Genomic DNA, 22,331 nt, shown 5'->3' with positions numbered 1-22,331 from the left:
TAGCTCTGAAAAGGATGCTGAAAAGTCAGATCTAACAGTTTTGCATATTAGAAGAGCTCCCTTTTCAAAGTCAGTGGAATTTCTAGAGTTTGCATTATATTTCCATTCTCTCAGAATACCTAAAGGCCATGGGATGAGAAAAAGAACTGTTGTGTACTTGTACAGAATTATGTGTTAAAGTCTTATTCAGGGAAGAATGCACAACAGCCTTCTGCTACCTGAGGGTTTATTTTCTTGTGCAGTTTAAAGAGGAACTAACGTTTTCACAGGATACCCTCCCTTTCAAGTACAAGATACAAGATACAGTCTCAGTGCAGATTTCCAGCACTGCTGGAAGAAGAGAAGCAAGTCGGCCATTGGAAGTGAACGCCTGATCAGACAGAAATGACTGTGAAGAGGAATTGTAATCAGAGAGGGGAGTAAGAGCAAAGGAAGAACTTGGAAGATAAGGGGTAAGCAGACGTTCCTTACCAGCCCAACAAACACTGAGGCCAGGCAGGAAGCAAGGCAGCCAGTTGGACAATTGTTTTGGGTAAGATGAAGTATTAGAAAACATCTCAAGGCAAAAAAGATTAGCAACCTGCAGATAAACAGAGACCATGAAAGCAGCAGCAGAAGAAAAAGGAGTATCTCACTGGTTGTCTGTCAGAAATAATTTACTCAGACATAATAATAGAGTTTGGAAATTAATTTTCAGAGAAATATATGTTTGCCAGCTCCATCATCTCATAGCATGTCATATGGTCCAAACCAAGATCATTTTGCAGTAGTGCCTTGGTTAGACATTCGCTGAAGGCTGAGTTAATGAAGTGTGAAATGTCTGTAGCAAGTAACACCACTCTAAATGGTGAAAGAAACAATAAATGGCAACAAGACTGATTTTGAGGATGGATGAATTCTTCTTAACAAGTTTTCTGTACTTGGTATAGCCTTGCGTGTACAACTTTCCCAGTGTCATGTTTTCGGCTGGGATGGACTTAATTTTCTTTGTAAAGGCTCATACAATGCCATGTTTTGGATTTTGATGAGAATAATGGTGATAACACACCAATGTTTTTAGTTGTTGTAGAGCAGTGCTTACATTAAGCCAAGGACTTTTCAGCTTCTCACGCTACCCTGCCAGCGAGGAGCTGGGAGCGAAAAAATTACTGGGAGGGGACAGGACCAGGACAACTGCCCCAGACTGGCCAAAGGGATACGATATGATGCTGTGCTCAGCAATAAAAGCTGAAGTGAAAGAAGAAGGAGGGGGACATGCGGAGTGACGGCGTTTGTATTCCCGAGACACTGTTACATGTGATGAGCCCTGCTTTCCTGGAAGTATCTGAACACTGCCTGCTGATGGGAAGTAGCAAGTGAATTCCTTGTTTTCCTTTGCTTGTGTGTGCAGCTTTTGCTTTGCTTCGTGAACTGTCTTTACCTCAACCAACGAGTTCTCACACTTTTACCTTTCTGATTCTCTCCTCCATCCCGTCTGGGAAAAGTGAGCAAGCAGCTGTGCGATATCTAGCTGTCTGCCAGAATTAAACCACAACATGTGAGTATTCTGGCATAGCAACTCATACTAATGTAGCTTTATACATAACTATGAAAATGATTCAATGAGTTAAACAAACAGCATAGGGGGATAATCTTTGGTGTATCCTCACCTTCTGTGTTGTGTGCATTTCTGGACTCTGTAATATAAAGCGGGTATTAAGGTACTTGAACATGTGCAGGGGATGGTAACAAAGCTGAAAAAAGGGTTGGACGGCATATACTGTGAGGAAAAGCTGAGGACATTTGGGTTGTCTAATTAGGAGAAGAGAATTCTGAGAGGTGACCTCATGGCTCTCTGCGGCTTTCTGAGCAGGGGAAATAGAGCAGGAAGGGTCAGGCTCTGCTCCCTGATAGAATGCGAAGGAATGGCAAAACGCTGCACCAGGGGACTGGACATTAGGAAAAATTGCTTTACTATAGGGATGGTCAAACATAGGTACAGGCTTCCCAGAGAGGTGGTTTTGCCACAAGCCTGTCAGTGTTCAAAAGGCATATGGAAAATGCCCTCAATAAGATGCTTTAAGTTTTAGTTAGGCATGAAGTGCTTAGGCAGTTGGATTTTATGATGTCTGTATGTTACTTCCAACTGAAATATTCTATTCTATTCTATACTACCTCTTTTGAGGTAGTAGAGTTATTCCAAATTAATAGTGGTATCTGAGAGCTGAATTTGACCTAAAACAGTCATCATTTTCAGTTTTTCTGTCTTGCTGTAATCAAGAGTTGACTTCCATAATCATCTTCTGTGTGTGGGAAGCTTCAGTCCCCTTTGCTGTTTCCCAGTGTTTCTGAAGTATTTGATACTTGTGTGGTTATGTGTGCTGTTGCAGTATTCACACCATGAAGTGGTACTTTAAATATTCACTGGGAGAATAAAAAGTGATCACTTTAGGGAAACACCATTCAATTATAATGAACTATTCATTCACAAGGTTTCAATTTTGTTTGCATTTGGCATGTTACGAGGCTGTCTGAACAGCCTCAGAGCAACAGCCAGAAACACAAAGTATATATCAATGTGGAGAGAGGGACAGGAGGGAAGTAACAGTTGGAAATTTGATTCATAAATGATCTTGTCTTACACATCCCCACAACCCATACAATTCTGCAAATGCTTGCCCTTGTTCAGTGTTGTGTTCCAGAGACAATATTCCTGCAGTGCATTAATATGTGCATCAGCACCTCCAGGGTTGTTTCCAAACTAATACTAGGAAGTAATACTACAGTAGCTCAGACATCATCTCAAGACACCTTATTCAGAACAGATTTAGGTGGGCACAACGCAGAGATCTGCCATAGGAACGACTATTTAAGCGCTCCAGCCAGTGTACTGCTTCCAGAGAAGAATTCCAGTATTTTAGGAAAATGTATGACTGATAGGAAGACTATAGGCAAGTGCTGGCTTCTTAACTTCTCTATCGTTTTCATGCGGAGATGCATGAAGAAGGTAATGCATATGTGTTACTTTGTGCTAGATTAGACTTGCTACTCTGTAAAGCTGATTCTTAGGTCAACATTTTCTGTAAGACCCCATCTGTTGAGGTGAGGATGTAGAGAATGTCTTTCCAGACTTTGATCGATGAACCCTGAGGAAGCTTATTCCCAAGAAAATCTTGCAGAACTCAGCAAGCCTTTTTTAATCCTTTTCAAATGTAACTATTTATAACTTAAAGAACTGAACATGGTAATTCAATGCATCCAACTGGATGCTGTAAAACAAGTATATTTCTGTTAAATCATAACTGTATGTCTGTAACTATATCACTGACGCTTCACAAACAGAATATGAATACATCAACAGCAGTGGATCTAGATGTCTTTACTGAATAGCAGTTTTCCTCCTTTCAGGTTAGATGTGTAATGAAGATCTTGGAACAAGTGGATGTATGTTCTTGCTGAAGATGCCTCTTCCAAGCCAGCGTCATTCTCTTATTACTAACCCTCCTCCACCAGAATACATAAACAGCAAAAATAATGGGTGTCAAACAAACCAACTTCAGTACTTACAGAGAGTGGTCATGAGAGCCATGTGGCGACACAACTTTTCCTGGCCATTTCATCAACCTGTAGATGCAGCAGCACTGAATCTTCCTGTAAGGACTGTTTCAGAAATAGAGTATTATCCCATGAAATATTGCAGTATTTGTGAATTAATATTAGAAATCTACTTTAGTATGAGAACTGCTTTAATCATTTCCAAGTACAAGAAAATTATGCTTTCTCTTGCTGATTAATACTAAGTGCTGCATCTTTGTTCACTTTCCTTTCTGAGACTGTTGCAAATCAATATTTCTTCAAGGAATAAAAACGCCTACATGGGCCTTATAGAGCTTCCTGATGTTGGTAATCTGTGTTGTCTTTCTTCTAATTCCCCACTAATTGAACTGTGTTTCTTAATACTGGGTATAGTGTTTTTTCTTTTCCTTTTGACTATTTTTTTAAATGGTAAGTTGCTAACCTCTTTCTAAATACTTTGTGATGAAAAAGCAGATCTGATCCTAAAATAAATAGGCAAATCTGGATCCAATTTGATGTATTGCACTCTGATTTTTGCCATGTATAAAATCATTAACACATTCCTGGACTGAACACAAGGTCTTGTGACAAGTAGTTTTAATTTAGATATCTTTATACTCCAATTCTGGATCACCCCAGCTTTTTCAGTCAAATGAAAACATCAGTAATTGACACAGCATTCCAAGTATTTCAAATTACCTGGAAGGTACTGCTTTTGGCAAATGAGTAGAAAGGTGTTAACATTATGGTCTGGTTTCTTCAATTCTTTATTTTCCAACTTAGGTATTTTTAGTTCTCTCATGTCTGAGACTAATTGTACATAATGTGCCATGAAACATAATGCAGTTTTTTTCTCTTGCAATCTAATTTTTGTAATTGTGTGAGAATCATCATGTCCTAATATTCAAGAGATTTGTTGTGATTCTTTGAAAAACACAGGATTACTACAGTATTATAAAGAAACCTATGGACCTGAGCACAATTAAAAAGCGTCTGGAACATAATTACTACACAAAAGCTGCAGAATGCATTGACGACTTCAAAACTATGTTCCTGAACTGCTACATATATAACAAGGTAAATGAAACAAACACCTCTTATTAGTAATCAATTGTAATGAATGCCAACAAGTCTAAACTAGTGGATACTTCTAACTACCTGTAGAACTTGTCAGTGTTTTCAACATTTCTTGAAGCTAGTTCTGTTTGAAATGGGAGAGGGCTTTGCTGCTAGATTTAACTGAAGACAGAGGTGAGGCTTAATTTGCTGCTAACATCTGAATGCATAGTTGTCATAACATTTGGGTTCTGCTGGCGAAACTTCAAGGTTTATTTTGCACAGCGTACAGCACAGTGTAACAGCCAGACAAGTCCAAGGTTAGTTACTCTGAGGCATACTTCTCTCCTTCATTAAGCTTAAGACAAAATAACTTAAGCTGAAGTGTGAGTATCTCCTTGAGCTTTGGCTGTGCTTATTAGTATCTTTGAGCTTTCTTCAGACCATAGGAATGAATGAAGGAATTGCAGCCCTGCTCCCTTTTCCCTTTGCTATGGGAAGCATGTGATTGTACGAGCAAATAGGACAGGGCAGGGTGGGGGAAAGGGGATATTAGATAGGGAATAGGGATGACTAGTGTCTCTCTGATACAGGTAACTTGTTATTATCTGTTCAATATAGACTACGGTTAGTTGAAAAAGTAGCACGTTATTACTGCAGCTTCTTCTCCTGTTCTCTGAATGCTATCAACTATATTTTGCAGCCAGGTGATGACATTGTGTTTATGGCCCAAGAACTAGAAAAAGTGTTCATGCAGAAAATAGCACAAATGCCACCAGAAGAAATACTGATTCCTGAAAAAGGAAAAAGAAAAGAAAAGCTGTCAGAAGGTAATGGCTTTGTGCTGAATTGTTAACATTAAATAAAAGCTGGGAACAGAGAGTCCTCTGTAACTTGTTACAACTCAGCCCAGGAGTAGTCAGGATGCTCTCCATCTTTCCCAGAATATACTGGACCAGTCACACTACTGCAAAGCTTTGGCAGATTCAGTGTAGCTGTAATGTTGTAAAGGAGCTTTCTACTAATGAAATGTATTTAAGACAAGGAAAAAAAACTCACCAGAATATGAGAACTGACAACATCATCAGTAGTGCAATAGCATAGTTTTATATGTGAAACAGTGCTCTTGACTGAATCATCTTTCTTGTGGACAAGACATCTCAAACTAATGAGGAAATTACATAGTAGGTACTACAAATTACATTGGGAAGCCTAATTAAAATGGTCCAGGAGATTAGCTTCAACTCATTACTCATCTTTGACTTCCTGTGTTGTCTTAATTGCTCTTGTAACCTGCTTCATTACCTTGAAAAATGTTTCACTTCAACAAAATGCTTCTTTCAACATTGCCAGACAAATATATTTATTAATAGAAGTGGACTATTTAGTATCTTGAATTGTACATGCATCCCAGTGGATGAATTTGGAGGCCTTCAAGGTAGTCTCCTAAGTGGACCTGGAACTGATGTCAGTTGCTGGGTTTATGTTAGCTCTAATGAAAAGATGTTGTGCCTTACTAGGAAGATTGTGTTTGTTGAACAGGTATAAGCAATTCCCTGAAAGTTTGAGAAATGCATTGGAAACTGAGCTGGTTCTTAAATTATTACAATTATGCACTCATAATTCAGTCTTGCTCATACTGAAGCTGTTTAAGACCACTCATATCCTTTATGTACACAAATGTGCAACTTGTATGAATTTTGAAATCTTTTAAGGACTGTATTTTCCTGTGTATACAGAATGATTTAGTATTTTCTCTGCAAGTACTTCTCTTTTCTTACAATATAGGAGGCTTAGCATGTTGTCTATTAAATCACCTCTCTGAGGTTAATCCACATTTTCCTTGATACCAACTATCCATAACTTGACACACTACTCTAGCTGAGATACTAAAGGAGTTGAATAGAGGATAAAAAACATTGCTTTATATATATCAAAGCTTTGTATTTGTTGCTTATATAGTTTGTGTGTGGAAGATGTATTATTTAAAACTGTCCAATATGATCAACTGCACTATTTAAGACATAACTTAAAACTTTTTAAAAATAACCAGAACCTCAGCAGCCAAATAGTGGGACTTCATCTAAACAGAGGACAAGGCAGAAACAAGCTGAAAGTGGTGAGCAGCCTACAGCAATAACTGAAGAGCTACAGAAGGCTACACTACCTCCTTTGTCTGCAGCTCAGCTGACTGCTTTAATGCCAGCTGCCATTCCTATAACAAAAGTAAGTTACCTCAAATAACTTTCAGAATGAAAGGTATTGAAATTACTGCTCCAGGCATGAACAGCAAGACCATAAAAGTCATGTTTATTGCAAGATCTCTTCAAAACTTCTATTGTGACAGAGGATAATAAGAGATCTAATTCTAGATATTCTCTATTAATTAACAGATATTCTCTGTTAATTAACTGGGCTACTACTATTTCTAGAAAGCATGCAGAAATTGGGATGACTGCTTAGTAGATTTTCATTTTTTATAAATATGAATTGAAGACTGTTTTTCCTCCAAGTAAACTAAGAAGCTCATTCTTGAAGTGTATTTCCATACTTTTGCAAGTTTCACCTTGATGTAGGAATTCTTTCCTTGTGATCCAGATAAAGGTTTTAGTATTGAAATAAGCTTTTTCTAAGTTCTATTCAAAAACTTCTCACGTTTTCAATTAAAGTGCTTGAGTTCCCAAAAGAGCATATTAGTTGAAACACCAACTAGCTGGGAAAGGTGTTTGTAGCTCACAAAAGCATTTGTTAACTACGATATGAATTGTATGGGGATGTCTGACACTTCTGATCAAATGAACAGGCTTGTATTGGCTTAGCTTCCTTTATCCGTTTCCAACAAGGCACGTGTACTAGGTTCTCTTACAGTGTATATTTACACTTTACTAGAGATCTGAACATGAATGGGCAGAGCATGTTCATCTCCTCTAGACTAAATACCACTTGGGGTTTAAAAAAAAATATGGACATAAATCATTTTGCCAGTTTAACATAAACTGCAGTAACCTTTTTTGCTTTCCATAGTAGTCACGTGAGTATTTCATAACCTACTGGTTTCTTTGAGTGTTCTTAATTGGCTAAAAGCTACCCACAACCTACTTCCCATTCTTTCCTTTAAACTTAAGAGTAAGCTTGATGTTGGCTTGTAATGTCTTGCAGATTCTCAGTCTAAACTTGTGGAAATACTATGCTCTTTTGGTTTTGATACTTGTAGAATTTTTGACACTTTTTTTTTTTTATAGTTTGTCAGACATTATGTATAATAGCTGACCTTCCACGGTTCTGGATGTACATCTTTTAAACTTAAAGATTTCATTTTTCTAGACAAAAAAAGGTGTGAAAAGGAAGGCCGACACTACAACTCCTACTACTTCAGTACTCACAACAAGCAGTGAATCTTCTGCAACATGTAATGAAAGAAAAACCGTTAAAACATGCAAAGGTGAAAATGAATGTATGATACCAAAGAAGATTCTGAAGAAGGGCTTACCAGATTCTCAGCAATCACCTAAAGTTCTTAAAAAGATTCAGTTGTCAAAACAACTAAAATATTGTAATGAAATTCTTAAAGAAATGTTCTCAAAGAAGCATTCAGCATATGCATGGCCTTTCTTAAAATCTGCAGATGTTGTATCCTTTTCGCTTGGTGAGAAAAAAGGGATCACCAAATGTCCTGCAGATTTGGGAACCATTAAAGTAAGTATGCTTTAAAGGGGATTGGACAACTTCTTCGCTTAAATAACTTGTGTAATCAGGTTGGATTTTAATAGCATTAGCTGAAAAAGAGTCATGAAAGCTGCTTTTCATTTGAAAGAAATAGTTTGAGAGAACAGCTGCTCTGCTCACTAAGAAGCAACTATTTACTGAAGTTTTTCAGAGGCTCATGGTGACTATGTACATACTGGCTAATCCACCTTGAACAAGCTAATAGCAGTAGTGCTGAGAATTACCTTTTTAATCAGGTTGCTAATAAAGCATATTTCAGTCTGTGTGATGTTGTTCTAGTGCTATATAAAACAAAATGTTTCATATTGTCTACTTCTGCTTCTGTCCAAACCCCTTCAACTTTTCTGTACTGCCTGGAATCCTCAAGCACTGGATATTTGTGATACCTTTCACCTTTTCTGTGAAAACGAACCCTCCTCTAGGTGGACACTGGTGGTCAGTAGCCTACAAATACTAGGCAGATCAGTCTAGGACTGAGTTGGGACTGAGTTGGCTAGTCAATTTATACCAAGGCTATGGAGGCACTTTTAAAGTTAACACCTAAACTTGTATTCACTTTCTCTCCCTCTAGAAAAAAATGGATAATTTTGAATATAGAGATATACAAGAATTTGCCACAGATGTTAGATTAATGTTCATGAATTGCTACAAACATAATTCTCCAGACCATGAAGTGGTGGCCATGGCAAAAAAACTTCAGGTGAGTTATTATTGAAGTCAGATTTGAAATAGAAAAAGACTTGAGGATTTTCTTGGTCATTTAGGCCCTGATGTACCATCTGCTGTGATCAGTTCCTACGATGTGTAGTTCTAGAAAACAAGCAGCAGCTTCACAGTGCTTTGAGAAATCTGAGATGTTTATTTCCTGTTCCTAAACAAAATCTTTCAGGATGTTTTTGAGACTCACTTTGCCAAAATTCCTGATGAACCAGCTACAAGTGTTCTTCTGCCACAGCACACAAGAGAAATTACAAAAGCTTATTCCAGTGACAGCAGCAGTGATGACTCTTCAGAAGAAAAATCATCTGAAGACTTTGAAAAGAAGAGAACAGTGTACCTTGCAAAACTTCAGGAGCAGGTAACTACTAGGAGTCAACACTGTGATTGTAATATCTCTGATAGTGCCCTTACAGTTGTCTATTCTAAGGCTTAGCACCAAGAATCAGTGTTTACAGGACTCTATAGTCACTTGGATTTTGAAAAATTAAACTTGATTCTATTTGGAAGTACTTCCAAACATTAACAATCTGCAAGTGCCTCAGCGAATACAAACTGTTTTTATTGAAATATCATCTAGTGCTCTTGCCAAGCATTTTTTTAGATGAGACATGTCTTTTGAACAAAAATAAGACTGTTGCCATGATACCATGGATGACAGCATCCAGGTACTCCACACACAAAGTCATATGCTTCTAAATGGCATTTGCTTCATTTTATACAGCTAAAAAGCTCTCTTATGCTCAGTCTGTCAAGGTGTGTCAGCTCCTTTACATAGTCAGGAATATGCTTTTGAGACACATAAAAGCAAGTCATAAATTCTATGTTAGAAAGCTTAATGTAAAATAAAATAAAGGTTTTTCAACTATTGCCAACAGCATGAATAGCATGGCTGTGTCTTACTGTCTAACAGTGCGATGGTTCTAATTTTTGCCTGAACATAACAAGTCAAACTGCTACTGCATCTATAATCCAGAAACGGAGTAAGCTTTGGTTCTGCTAGTCAAATAAGGAACAACTTAGCGTTCATTTTTTGCCAGAGCAGGACATAAAAAATGAGTTCATGAATATTGGCCTGAAGATAACTAATTCTACAAGACAGCCTTCACCACAGTTAAATATTTCAGTGTGGTTGAAAACTATATTCTCAGTCTAATTCCTCTTTCTAATCTATAAGAGAGAGGTTTAAATAAACTTTCTATAAAGCTACATCAACATGTGATACAAAACAGCTAGCTGGGAATAAAGTACCTTGGGTTTGCAGATTGAAGATGCCCAAGCCCAGCCCAGCTAGCTCAACACAGTAATCACATAAAGCATTTACATGCTTCCCAAATGCCTGAAATTGAAGAGAAGCTGCTGGATAGTACTACCGTGGATTTCATGTTTTGCTATTTAGTTTTTACAGTCTATTGGAAGATGCATACTCTTAGACGAGCCTGCATAAAAATAAGTAGCTTTATTTTCTAAGCCTCTTGTCTGTTTATTTTTTTTTAATAGACTAACATGTCTAAAAAACAAGTCTTGTTTGGAAAGCAAACATTAATATCCATTCTTATGCCAGAGATCTGATTTTTATATGTAGAACGAGTTCACCATTCCTATTAAATTACTTAAGACTCTCAGCTTTTTATTTTTCTTTTGATAGCTTAAAGCTGTTCACCAGCAGTTGCAGGCTTTGACCAGAGCATCCTTACCTAGATTGAAAAAGAAAAAAGAGAAGGCTAAAAGAGAAAAGGGGAAGAACAAGGAAAAAGCTAAAGCAAGCCTGATTCAAAAGAAGAAAGATCTAAAACACAAGAATTCTAAGAAAAAGCAGTCTTCAAACATGTAAGTGTGGGGGACTTGTGTGGGTGTAAAATTATTTTAAACTACAGTTACTGCAGTAAATTTCTTTTTGCAGTCAATCAAAGAAAACCATCCGGCAGGTCCTGTTGGCACATAAGTCAGAAGATGATGATGGTGCCAAGCCTATGACTTATGATGAGAAAAGGCAGTTGAGTTTGAACATAAATAAGCTGCCTGGAGATAAGCTTGGGAAAGTAGTCCATATAATACAATCAAGAGAACCATCACTGAGGAATTCTAGCCCTGATGAGATAGAAATAGACTTTGAAACTTTAAAGGCTTCAACACTCAGAGAATTAGAGAAATATGTGGCAACCTGTTTGAGGAAGAGACCAAGAAAGCAGCATGGTACGTAGAATAAATAATGTTTCAAAAGAACAAACAGATCAATTTACCAGATCAATTTTCTGTTTTGCTGCAGTGTTAACTTCTATCTCACACACAGCCAAAAAAACAATGAAGTCAAAACAGCAGCTTCTTTCTGAGAGGAAACAAGAACTGGAGAAGAGACTACTGCATGTCAATGGTCAGCTAAATCCAAAGAAAGAGAACTTCAAATGTAATGTGAATTTCATTTATTTGCAACAAAAATCTTGAAGTGGCAACTTGGCCTGTGTACTGTTATGTAAATGGAGACTTTTTCCTCAGAATATTTAAGGTCTTAGACTTCTCTTTGCTAGGTTTTAAGATTGCATTTGCTGCTATGACATCATAGGAACATGCAGTTACTTGTCCTGCATAAAACCTCTTCGTTATTTCTCCTACTTAATCCTTTAATAAAAATAAAAATAACATTTTTCACTTCTGCAATAGAAGACATGATACAAACTTTACTAGCCCCATAACTGTCAGGCTATAGCTGATAGCCAACACTAAATAGAGAAAGCTAGTTGAATGACATAAAATATCCTAGAAATATAAGCTACAGGAAGGTGTTTAGTTATTAAAGTAATGTTGGGTGAAGATGGAGGAGGCAGGCTAGAAAATATTTTAAATTGGCATTTGGATTCATTACAAGGGAGAACAGGAAGCAACATTTAGCAAGTGTGTGTCCAAGGAAATAAGTATACATGTTGCTTCTTGTTTCCCAAGCTTCCACTGGAAAAGCTTTTTGTCTGAACAATACTGTAAGCTTGTAAGCTTAAGCCAACCCTGCAGATGTAAAACAGTCATATGGCGGAGAAGTGGAAAAAGATAATTCTAGATTACACATAGTTTAGAAAAGAGGAGAACTGACTATAGCAAAGGCCTCAGTATGCAAGCCTGGCAGCACTAATAAGCACAACCAAACTTAAGAGCAGGAAAAATTATGGTGGCAACTGTGCTTGAATTGTGTCTTACAATAACACGTATCTTAACCTAGTTTAGGCTTGTAAGTTGTGTGTCTGCAGCTCTTAATTGACTATTTCATTTACGCAAGCTCACTGCTGATAAATCTCTGTTCTATAAAGGTCTTGAATCTGCTGGAAAGATGACAGGGTAATGGTAGAAGAGTAGCAGTCATATGGGAAAACAGCCCTTATAAAGAAGATCCTAAGCTTGTAGATGGAGACTACTGCAGGATGTTTCAAACTCTTCCTTTTTATTCTGCAGTTGAAAGTAATGCTGAGTCCAGTATTAGACCAAGCCGACTGAGTGAAAGCAGCAACAGCAGCACCTCCTCAGGCAGCAGCACTAGCAGTGCTTCCAGCTCCTCAGACAGCAGTGACTCCGAATCGGGTCAGAAAGCTTCCTTTTGTTTCTGTCTGGGCAGAATATCTGTCTTCCTAATTTGCACCTATTGCTCCAAATGCTTACCAAGGACTTAAATAATTCATACAGGCTTCTTCTATGGTGAAGACTCAATTCTAGTTCTTATTAAATGAATGTCTCAAAATTGAGTGAAAAATGAGTAATGAAACAACAGTGAAGAACTGTTGAAACTAAAATCTGTTAGTAAGAAGTCTGTGTGTCTGACAGAGACTTGGCTATCAGGCTACAGCTTACTTCTGTGGGTTTTTGCATTGCCTCTTTTTTTTTTTTTTTTTTTTTTTTTTTAACTACTTATCGAAAGTTGAACTTATTTTCATTGTCTGGTCTGCAATACCAGAGGAGCCTTATCTTGTGGGTAAGGTTTTGATCCTAAGCCTAGGGACAAAATGGCCAACAATGCTGGCTGAAGAGCCAAACTCTGCTGAGGTGCTTAAGATTTCTCACATTTGTTCATGGTGTAGCGTGGTGCTGTAGCATCATGATGCTGGAATTACGCTTCTCTATGTGGAACACTTCTTATTCTTCAGGGGCAGAGTAGATCCAACCCTACATTTGAGTGGTAGACATCCGTATGAGGCAACAGTCTAAAGTTAGATGAATCCCACACTTAGCCCTTGAATGCAGAGAAGAAAATAATGGAGTCATTGAGGGTAACAAAGATCTTGATCCTGCAGGGATTTGTGTATTTTAAATCTGGGAGAAGTTCTGTAAAACATCAAACTGAAGTATGCAAGATAAGATCATTCCTTTCCATGTGAAGTTTGGCTCTTTGGGTACACACCCATCTTATGACTTGTATGTGTAAATAATGCTACATATGCAGATGAATTTCTTTTTTTCCCATTCCTCTCTTTCTGCCCACCTCGCTGAATTTACAGTTACAGAAACATGCTCAGAACAGAATGGAATGAGGCAAAACTGCCTAACTTCTTTGGAACAACCTAAGGTAAACTGACTGTTGTGGATATGATTTTTCATCTCAGCAGTTAATTGGTACATGCGACAGTATTGGGAAGTGCACAAGATAAACAGGAAATAATGAACATAGCTTGAATACTACTTGCTCTGTTGGACTGACTCAGTAATGTAAAATCTACTTAATAAAGGTATATTTTGTTTCTTTATGGAAGATGAGTGTAAAAACTTCTGAGGTTTTTACCCATTATGAATACTGGAAGTTCTCTGTTGGATGAAGGTGGGGAGAGGACAGAGAATGCTTTCTTCCTTCTCTGCCACCCACATAAAAACCTTTCCACTTTAGTCTTAAGTATGAAATTGACCACTGTTACTTCATTTCTTTCTCTACATGAATAACCTCAATTTAACATGCTTCAATTAACTGAATGATTATCCAAATTGTTTTCTGGATGCTTGCTATAACCAGGGTATCATTTAGAAAGATTTAATGCCTTTAGGATGCATACAGATAGCAAGTGTTAATTCCAGTCTGTTTTATCTTTGCCTTTTACAATTTTACTTAAAAGTACCCCAGATAGAGGCACCAGATTTCCAAGATCAGCAAAGCCTTATCCTTACAACAGACTTGTTTCACTTGAATTGCTTAGCTTGATATAGCAATTGGTTTTGCAAATGTAAAAAGATGCAGAAGGAGCAGATAAGTAACAGTCAAGGATTTGAGGGGAGGAATTATGCAACAGCTTCTTTTTTCTTTTTTTCCTTCCCTGGAAAGCTTAGCCTCTGCAATAACAAATATCCTCTGTAATGAGTAAGTGACAAGATATTGAGAAAACAGGATGCAGGAACAAAGTTTCTGCTTGGTCAGTTACAATGTTTTTTCCTTGAGCATCAAGAAACTTAATAGTTGACAACAAAACACAGAGTGATGATCTGGTGGGCTTCTGTATCTATCAGATCAAAGCAGGGCATTTTACTCCACCGGGATTTGTCAACTAAACTCTCAGGAATGCCACACTATAAAAGGACTACTGCATCTGATAAATGCTGTAAACGGAGAGAGAGAGAGAATCAAACAGTTATTAAAGTAAGATTTTTTTTTTTAGCATATTAATTAGTGCCTTCTCTTTGCAGAGAACATCACCGTGCATACAGAGGATGTCCTACAATGCTGTTCTGCAAGTACAGCCCTCATCTGTTGCTAGTAGCTTGCAAAACCATGGATCACCTGAACCACAGCTGTTGTCTCCCATTGTGCTACAGAAGCTTAAGTCTTTACAGAGTAGATCTCTTAAATCAGCAGAACAAAATGCTAAGTCTCCCTCAGGTAACAAGAATCATGGCTATTTAAGTGAACCTTGAAGAAAGAAAGGTGGTAGAACTGGTGTTCACACTGCACAGTAAGCTTATCTGTCATAGTGAAGCTAGATGTGTGCCTTTGTAGTTGGCAAATCCACAGCTCTAAACAGTAAGACACAGAACTGCAATGTGTAGGTTCTGGGAAACCATTCATTTCTTCTTTCTTAGGTATGCTTGCAGGTGTATGTGCTTTGCATGATACTTCAGTCAAGCAAATGCCTCAGACTGCTCCAAGGACAGATCAGCCTTTTGATACCCAGTGTACACAGGCTGTTCCAGAGGTGAATACATCTCTCCAATACATTCATTTCAAATAACTATTTTAAGGCATATCTATTTCTTTAAATTGATGTAACACTCTAGTCTTGAGTCTGATGCAAAGAAAGCCACTTTAGATCAATAATAAAACATTTACCCAAAAACCCACTTAATATGTGATTCTTATCCTTCAATAGGAACATGAATTCGTTGGCCACAATATAAAAAGGAAGATTTTGGCATTGACTGAAGTGTATCAACTTTATAATGCACTATAAAACTCACTTATTCTTTTTTTCAGTGCTGAAGTTTAAATTCAGGTAGTCCTTGTAGTCATATATGTCAAAAGTTCACCCTATAAGCCTACAGCTGTGCAGAAGAGATGAACAATTGATACTGTCTGTACTTGCTCTCTAGAAATATCAAGCTCCAGAAGCTTAACAAGAATCTAGAGGCTTTTTCTTTCTGTAAAATACTTAAACACCATCTCCATGTTCTTGGAGAGCATGCTGCTTAGGAGGGCCTCTGCATAAAGAAGCTACTGATGTCATTGCTGCAGCATGATCTCTTCTATCTTTGGATAATGAAATGTCTTTCTCAACATGGCTTTGAACACAGCTAGCAGCGTTGCTTTAGCCAGGTTTTAATAGCTTCACTTTCTGCAATGAGTGGAAGCTAACTTTTTTCTTGGAGCTAGGAGCGCAGGAATGTGTTACAAGAAAGGCCACAACAATTTACCCCTTCCCTTACACATCTAACATCTAAGGTAGCAGCAAGCAGTAGGCTTTACAAGACTTGGTGTCTTTTGTGCACTAACTTCCAGTGTTCAATGGCAACTAATGATCTTGCACAGAAAAAAGATATTACCAAATTAAAGTAATGGGAGTGTTCTCTATCCATAAACTAGCGTGTGGGGCAACTGGCTCCACAAAATGTCCACCTTCCATTACATTGTACCATGTTAGGGGTTAAAGAGTTTATACCAATTCCTTATTCTAACTAGTTCATCACTTCAAATTTCTGAGCAGTTTGTAGTCTAAATACTAACTGTGTTAAGAACTAGTTTTGCCTGCCATTATATTAATAGAATCTAGTTCTCTAGTTTTTACAGTTTTACATCAACTTAACTGATCTAAGCTTCCAGAATTTTAATACTACTATCATATAGCAAGAATTAACATGTTAAGCATTTCAAGAGTATGTTTTGAAGTCTAATTTCTCTATTTCTCTTCTAGGTACCCAATACAACTTCCCCTGTTGACAATGGTGATGGGACTAAAGCTGAAAAAATGTTAGTTAATCTAGATGAAGTTCAAAGCAAGGCCTGTGAGAGAACTGCTGATTCAATATCTATTAGCCAAGAGCAGAGTATGTACTGTCATAATCAGAACTAATTGATTTAAAGACTAGAAAGTTAAATGTCTACGAATCTGTCTTGAAGAAATAAAATGTTGAACACTTCTGCATGAATCAGTTGACAAAAAACTTGTTTTTATTTGCTGTGTTTTTGGTGTGGGGTTTTTTTTTTTTGGGTGGGGGGGAGGGATTGTTTGTTGGTTTTTTTTTTGTTTGTTTGTTTGTTAAGGAAAAAATTGTTACAGGTCCTTTCTTGTTCTGCGCTAAAATACAGAAAGCAAAATGACTTAGTATTGACTTCAGAAAGTTAACTAAAGATAATTCAGTATTCTAGGAACCTTGAGAGTGTTGATTGAACCTCCAGTCTGCTCAGAATTCTGCTGGCCCTCGATTGTTTTCTTCTGATCCTCTAAGGGAGCTCATTCCCTAAGAGCACTTTATACTTTTTGAATAACTATCTCCAGTTTTGTGATGAGGATCTGATAGTAAAGTGATGTCAAGTAACTGCAAGTTTGTTCCATGAGATTACAAGTAGGCAGGTCTCCAGAAAGCTGCATTCCATAGCGGAATGTGTCAAGCTTCATGCATATTGCAAACTCAAGACTGCTGGGCAGGGTACGGAGTGCCCTCACTTAAACCTGAGTGTTACTAGACACAATTACATGGGTTTTGTTCCTTCTTCACCATTCCTTGCATATGATTGAACAGGTGGGGACAAGCATCGGGAAAACCTAATTGAAATAAAAGGTGCTGTCTTATCACAGATTAGTTCTTTAACTCTGGACAAAGGATAGTTCTTCTACTGTATTTAAAAAAATAATAGAAAAGAATTTAAAGATGTGTCATAGGTGAATCAAATAGTCTTCACTTACAATATTCTTTTGCCCTTCTGGAATTTAAATTCCTGTCCTGTGTACCGCATATAACACCAGGATTGTGATAGTTTCTATACATTAAAGGGTTGAGAAAACAAGCAGGAAAGAATGAAGCTTGCTGCTTAATGCTCACAGGGTTAGCAGGGGGATGCAAGCATAGCAAAAACTATTGTCTACTGCTTACTGCCTAGTCTTTAGTCTTCTTAACTTTTGACTGATTTTTCATTCAATTTGTCCTACTATCTCTTCTTCCCTTCCTCATTCAATTCTGCATGTGCAGATAGCTTTGGGAGAGGGGGAGTGGGGGGGGGGGAGGAAACAGGAATTATTTTGTGATTAAACTGCCTTTGAGTATGTGTGAACTTCAGCATTTAATTTTGAGAGTAGCTATCTGACCCCTTCAGTAACAGTGGTTTTTGACTGTTCCTGCAATAATATGTGCTCCCGCCATTCTTAGTGTTGAAGAAAAGCCATTTCGGTATTAACTTCTTCTGTAGAAAACTTGAGGGAAAAAACAGAATGCATGTAGTTGAATTGAACTGCACCAACCTGTAGAAAAGTGGTTCTGTTCACCTTGAATATTAGGACATGCTACCAGTATTTGGGAGTGTTTTTGTCATTTTGAACCACATAATTCAATTTTAAAAATTCAGTAGTGTGAATTAAGTCATTTTCTAGACTGACTAAACAAATTATTTTAATTTCAGGTAACAAAATCCACAAAGTCAACATGAATAAAAAACCAATTTTTATTCTTCCATCAGGTCACTGTAATACACCTAATGTTACAAAGACTCTAGAGACAAAATCCCAGAGTGTTCCAGAAAGGGTAGGTGCTGCCTTGTGAATTCATGTTTTCTGGAATTAAAATTGGAGAAGTGAACGGAAGGAACTGCATAAGAAGAGTTGCAAATGCTACTGGTTATTAAACTGCTTTGCTAGAAAATTTCGACATTGATGAGAAAATGTATTGAACTCTGTTTAGATTGCTTTATTTGCCCAAATATTCTTAGAAAAGTAAGGAATTTTTTGTTGTAGGTTGTCTACACTAAGTTTCCTGAAAACAGCATTGTGCTAATGTAGGAACTAAGTAGAAAATGGATTATTGAAGAGAAAAAAACAACCTTAGTAGCTGTATTGTTGCTACTTCCATGTTTCTCCCACCGCTTCCCCCCTCCTCCTTTTTTTTCTTTTAAATAATTTTAGGCCGCAGGAATTAAGAACGTAGACTCCTGGGTAAGCTTGTGCAAAATGATGATGCTTCCAGCTCCAATAAAGTCATCTGCTGAGAGCTTTAAGCATTTCAGGAAAGTAGCCTTACAGAAGGCAGCTGGGCAAGCACAGGAAAAAGAGAGGTTTGTAACAACATATGCTTAAACATTGATCTATTTTTTGCTTACACATTTTCAATTTATGTGCATGGTCTATCATCTGGATAGTTGAATAATTTTGTGGGCTGAATTCAAGAAGAATTAGCTTTGCACTGCTTAGGCAATGCAATACGTGTCTTTTTTGTTGGAAACTCAGTTCCTCTGGCCATGACCAGAATTCATACCTGCACTCAATACATTACTTTTCTACATCTATAGTAAAAAAAATTCCTATCTTACTGATATCCAAAGGGACAAGTAGCATAATCTAGTCTTCAAGAAGTTGGTGTAGCTAAAGTAGTGCCAGTGTGAACTACTTCAGATAGTAAAACTCACATTCAGAATGGTCAATCCGGAATTCTGCCATATAGGCAATTAATGCTGGATCTTGCTTAAAGTCCTTCCTCTCCCAGAGGAACCTTGTTTAAGCACTACTGCTTTAGCAGAATTTGGTATAGATAATGGTGCAGCCTACACCTAACAGCTGCAAAAGCATCCATCTCACTGAGCAGAGCTTTTCTTCCCCACTGGCATGCAGTATAACCAGCATCAGTTTCGGTTAGTTGCTTACATAATCTGACAGTCCCTCTTTGGACTCTTTTATATCTTCTGTAGATACCTCTTTGTAAGTTTTCAGTGATTCATATTTACTGGTGTATGAAAAGTTTTGTCTGGTTAACTTCTGCATCATTTTTAATGCAAGAGAGGTATCTGTTGAGTGACATCAGAGATCTTTGTCTGAAGTTAATGAAGTAGAACTCAACTAGTTAAAAAGGATGAATTTGGAAGCAAAATGTCCGAACTAACAGAAAGTTAATCATGTATGAAAGAATGTGACTTCAGTAAAAGTTTTGCATAGCGTGCATACAAATCCTGTGTGCATATAGATTGGAAATAGAACACAAGCAGACTTATCTTATTACCACATAAAAATTGTGTCCACTGTATTTCTTGCAAAAAGAATTTATCATAAAATGGAATCACATATTATGTGCTAAATTCTGATTTATTTGCAGAATTCTGTTGAGTTGCACAACCTTGTTACAAAAGAAAAAAAAAAGATTTCAAGCCTATCCTTATTCTCCTCCATTCTCTAAAGGGTCCATAAAGGCACAGGATTGGATGCCACGGCAATGAAAGACTTCAAGCCCCCAAAAGAAGAGGATATGAGAAAACAATTGCCAGAAGCTGAGCAACACCCTCTTGTTCAGGACCGTAACTTGGCCAGAAAAATGGAACAAGAACGCAGAAGGAAAGAAGCAGTAAGTTGCTGACTCTTTTTGATTGTTTTTGTTTCAATTTTAGTACACAACTGAGAAAAGAAATTCAGGTCCTTCAAAAGTAAGAACCTGAACGATTAAAAACAAGAGAATTCTGCAATCTGACGTTGGACCAGAAAATAAAAAAGGATGATTAAATAAATCTGTAAGTGGCATAACAAAAGAAGTGCTCATATTACTCGTATAATGTTACAATAATTGCATAACAAAATCAAATTATTAAGTACGCAGAGATTCCCCTTTAAAAAGTCAAACCTTGAATCTTTGCATGCTGCTTTTCCCCTTCAACATGCTAATGTACATGTCAATAAAAGTGCTAGTCTTACTGTACTACTCTGAAATACCAACATGGAGCCTTTTAAAAACTAACTTACTGGTCTTATTGTTATAGATAATGAGTGCTCTTTAATTGCTATTATGTTTTAGGTTAAATGTTTCTAAATCAGTTCAGTGTACAGTATTATGCAGTTTGACTAAGATCATAATAGACCCAGATAAGGTCTCCTGAAGCTTTCATCTTGCTCAGCACTTTTCAGAAAGGACTTGAACAATATGCATACATAAATCTGTAAAAACAGAGGAAGCATACACTTCTTTGGGAAGAAGCTTTATAGGTTTTCATTAAATCTTAATATTTGTCCTGCATAGTATTCATTATTGCCTGACTGCTCTGAGAAATACACTGATATGCTTTCTTGCAGATGGCTTGTACAATTGATATGAATTTGCAGAGTGATATTATGGCAACTTTTGAAGAAAACCTTGAATGAAAATGGTAGATAATGTAGAACTTAACTTTGGTACTACTACTGACTATATGACTTCAAAAATATAATAGTTATGAGCTTAAACATTAAAATCACTTTAAAGAGCATGCAAGCTCCTGTAAAAAGCTTGATATGGAAAGCTTGCTCACTGACAGCTGAAGCATCACAAGATAGTTTTGTTTCTTGCTTATAACATACGTATAATCTAGTCCGCAAAGCAGTGGGATACTGTTGTTCTTCTGATTACAGTTCATGTTTTGTGCTTACATATGCATGATTTTTTCTAACTCTTTAATCCATTTTTTCAGAAACGCTTCAGAATCTGTTATACAAGCCAAGTTCTCTTGGTTTTAGTAGTCAGGGCACTAAATGCGCAACTACAGAAACTACTTCAAATCAAAGTCTTATATGATTATTATTAAGGCAGTCATTTGTTATCATATTTGCACAAAATCTGGGCTGTGACAAAAGATTTCATAACAATAATGATTTCTACAGAGTGTGTAACATTACTTGTAATCAGAAAACAGTACTTCCTGGAATTCTAATTTCAGTAGTAAATCTAATTCGTTTGCACATCCTATATACTTGCATGCCTTAAGGTACAGACACGTCGATCTTCTGTTTAATGTATTTTATGTTAACATCAGTGTGCAAGCATGTTTGCCAGATGGTTCTGATTTTTCATGGAAAGAAATTATCTAAAATATTCCTCTTCTGGATCCAGTTTGAAGGGCTTTCTGTTTAATGCAAGATTTTAATAATGTTGAAATACTTATCTGAAGTAGAACCTAGTCTAAAAGATCTATATTCCTGTTGATTACATACAACTTTCTCAAACTAAGTACAGGATTAATTAGACATTTCCATATAGAACTAATACCAAAAGTACAGCAGTACTATGGAAATGTTGGAGGAAGAGTCCCCCTTGGGATAATCTGGTTTAGTGATCTCAATTTTTTTGGATCATGTAGCCATCAGTAAAAAAAAATAGAGCATGTACCAGGTATCCTTATACATTTATAAATTTTGTACAACTATACAAATATTACATACCCTATAAAACATACACGAAAATGGAAATTAAAGGATTAAACAAACACTATTCTAATGTTTTCTTCTTCTGTTTATTAACAGTACCAAAAATAAATTTTCTTCCTGCACCTCAGTGGAATTGTCTTGTGCACTCTCCTTTGTAGGCCACAGTCCTAGCTAAAGTTCCCCTTGAAACTCTCTCCCAATGGAAACCTCTGGTCTGTCGAGTTCTTGGATCAAAACTGAAACTGAAGGGAACAGACAGTGTTGTAGTGTGCTCTGCTACAGACCACCCAGTTAAGTGGACAAGGCTTTCCACAAACTACAGAATTTTCAGATAAATAAAATAAATTACAAAGCATGCATATAAACAGCAGCATGGGTGAGGAGATAACACTAGCCCCAACATACCTATTTTGCCTTAAAAAGCTATTCTGTATCTTCTATTTCTGTCACTGATGG

At 37.1% G+C, this 22,331-nt stretch overlaps 1 protein-coding gene across 4 annotated transcripts; it reads left to right on the top strand.

Moving 5' to 3' along the window:
* The first annotated feature begins 1,087 nt into the window (after positions 1-1,087).
* Positions 1,088-22,002, top strand: BRDT (bromodomain testis associated). Of its 4 annotated transcripts, none has more exons than XM_085231325.1 (20): positions 1,088-1,537; positions 3,388-3,632; positions 4,495-4,632; positions 5,315-5,441; positions 6,665-6,837; positions 7,936-8,307; positions 8,909-9,037; positions 9,227-9,415; positions 10,703-10,884; positions 10,958-11,250; positions 11,348-11,428; positions 12,496-12,621; positions 13,533-13,600; positions 14,704-14,896; positions 15,097-15,209; positions 16,422-16,554; positions 18,182-18,246; positions 18,624-18,772; positions 19,887-20,049; positions 20,769-22,002. In XM_085231325.1, exons 2-20 carry the CDS (start codon positions 3,393-3,395, stop codon positions 20,835-20,837), a joined length of 3,003 nt encoding a protein of 1,000 aa, XP_085087451.1. In that variant the 5' UTR covers positions 1,088-1,537; positions 3,388-3,392; the 3' UTR covers positions 20,838-22,002. The 4 variants fall into 4 exon arrangements, with proteins under 4 accessions (XP_085087451.1, XP_085087452.1, XP_085087453.1 ...); XM_010715565.4 differs by having other exon boundaries at positions 1,090-1,537; positions 11,348-11,461; XM_085231326.1 differs by lacking the exon at positions 11,348-11,428.
* Positions 22,003-22,331: the final 329 nt, after the last annotated feature.

This window comes from Meleagris gallopavo, chromosome 10 (assembly GCF_905368555.1).
Source record: "Meleagris gallopavo chromosome 10, MGAL_WU_HG_1.1, whole genome shotgun sequence".
NCBI lineage: Eukaryota > Metazoa > Chordata > Aves > Galliformes > Phasianidae > Meleagris > Meleagris gallopavo.
This window is presented reverse-complemented; position numbering and strand designations above follow the sequence as displayed.

Bases quoted from the DNA above. Each gene is read 5' to 3' on its own strand.
- BRDT (XM_010715565.4), top strand. From the start codon at position 3,393: ATGTGTAATGAAGATCTTGGAACAAGTGGATGTATGTTCTTGCTGAAG. The intron at 9,038-9,226 runs GTGAGTTATTAT...AAAATCTTTCAG, and splicing joins CCATGGCAAAAAAACTTCAG to GATGTTTTTGAGACTCACTT. The intron at 16,555-18,181 runs GTATGTACTGTC...TTCTTCCATCAG, and splicing joins ATCTATTAGCCAAGAGCAGA to GTCACTGTAATACACCTAAT.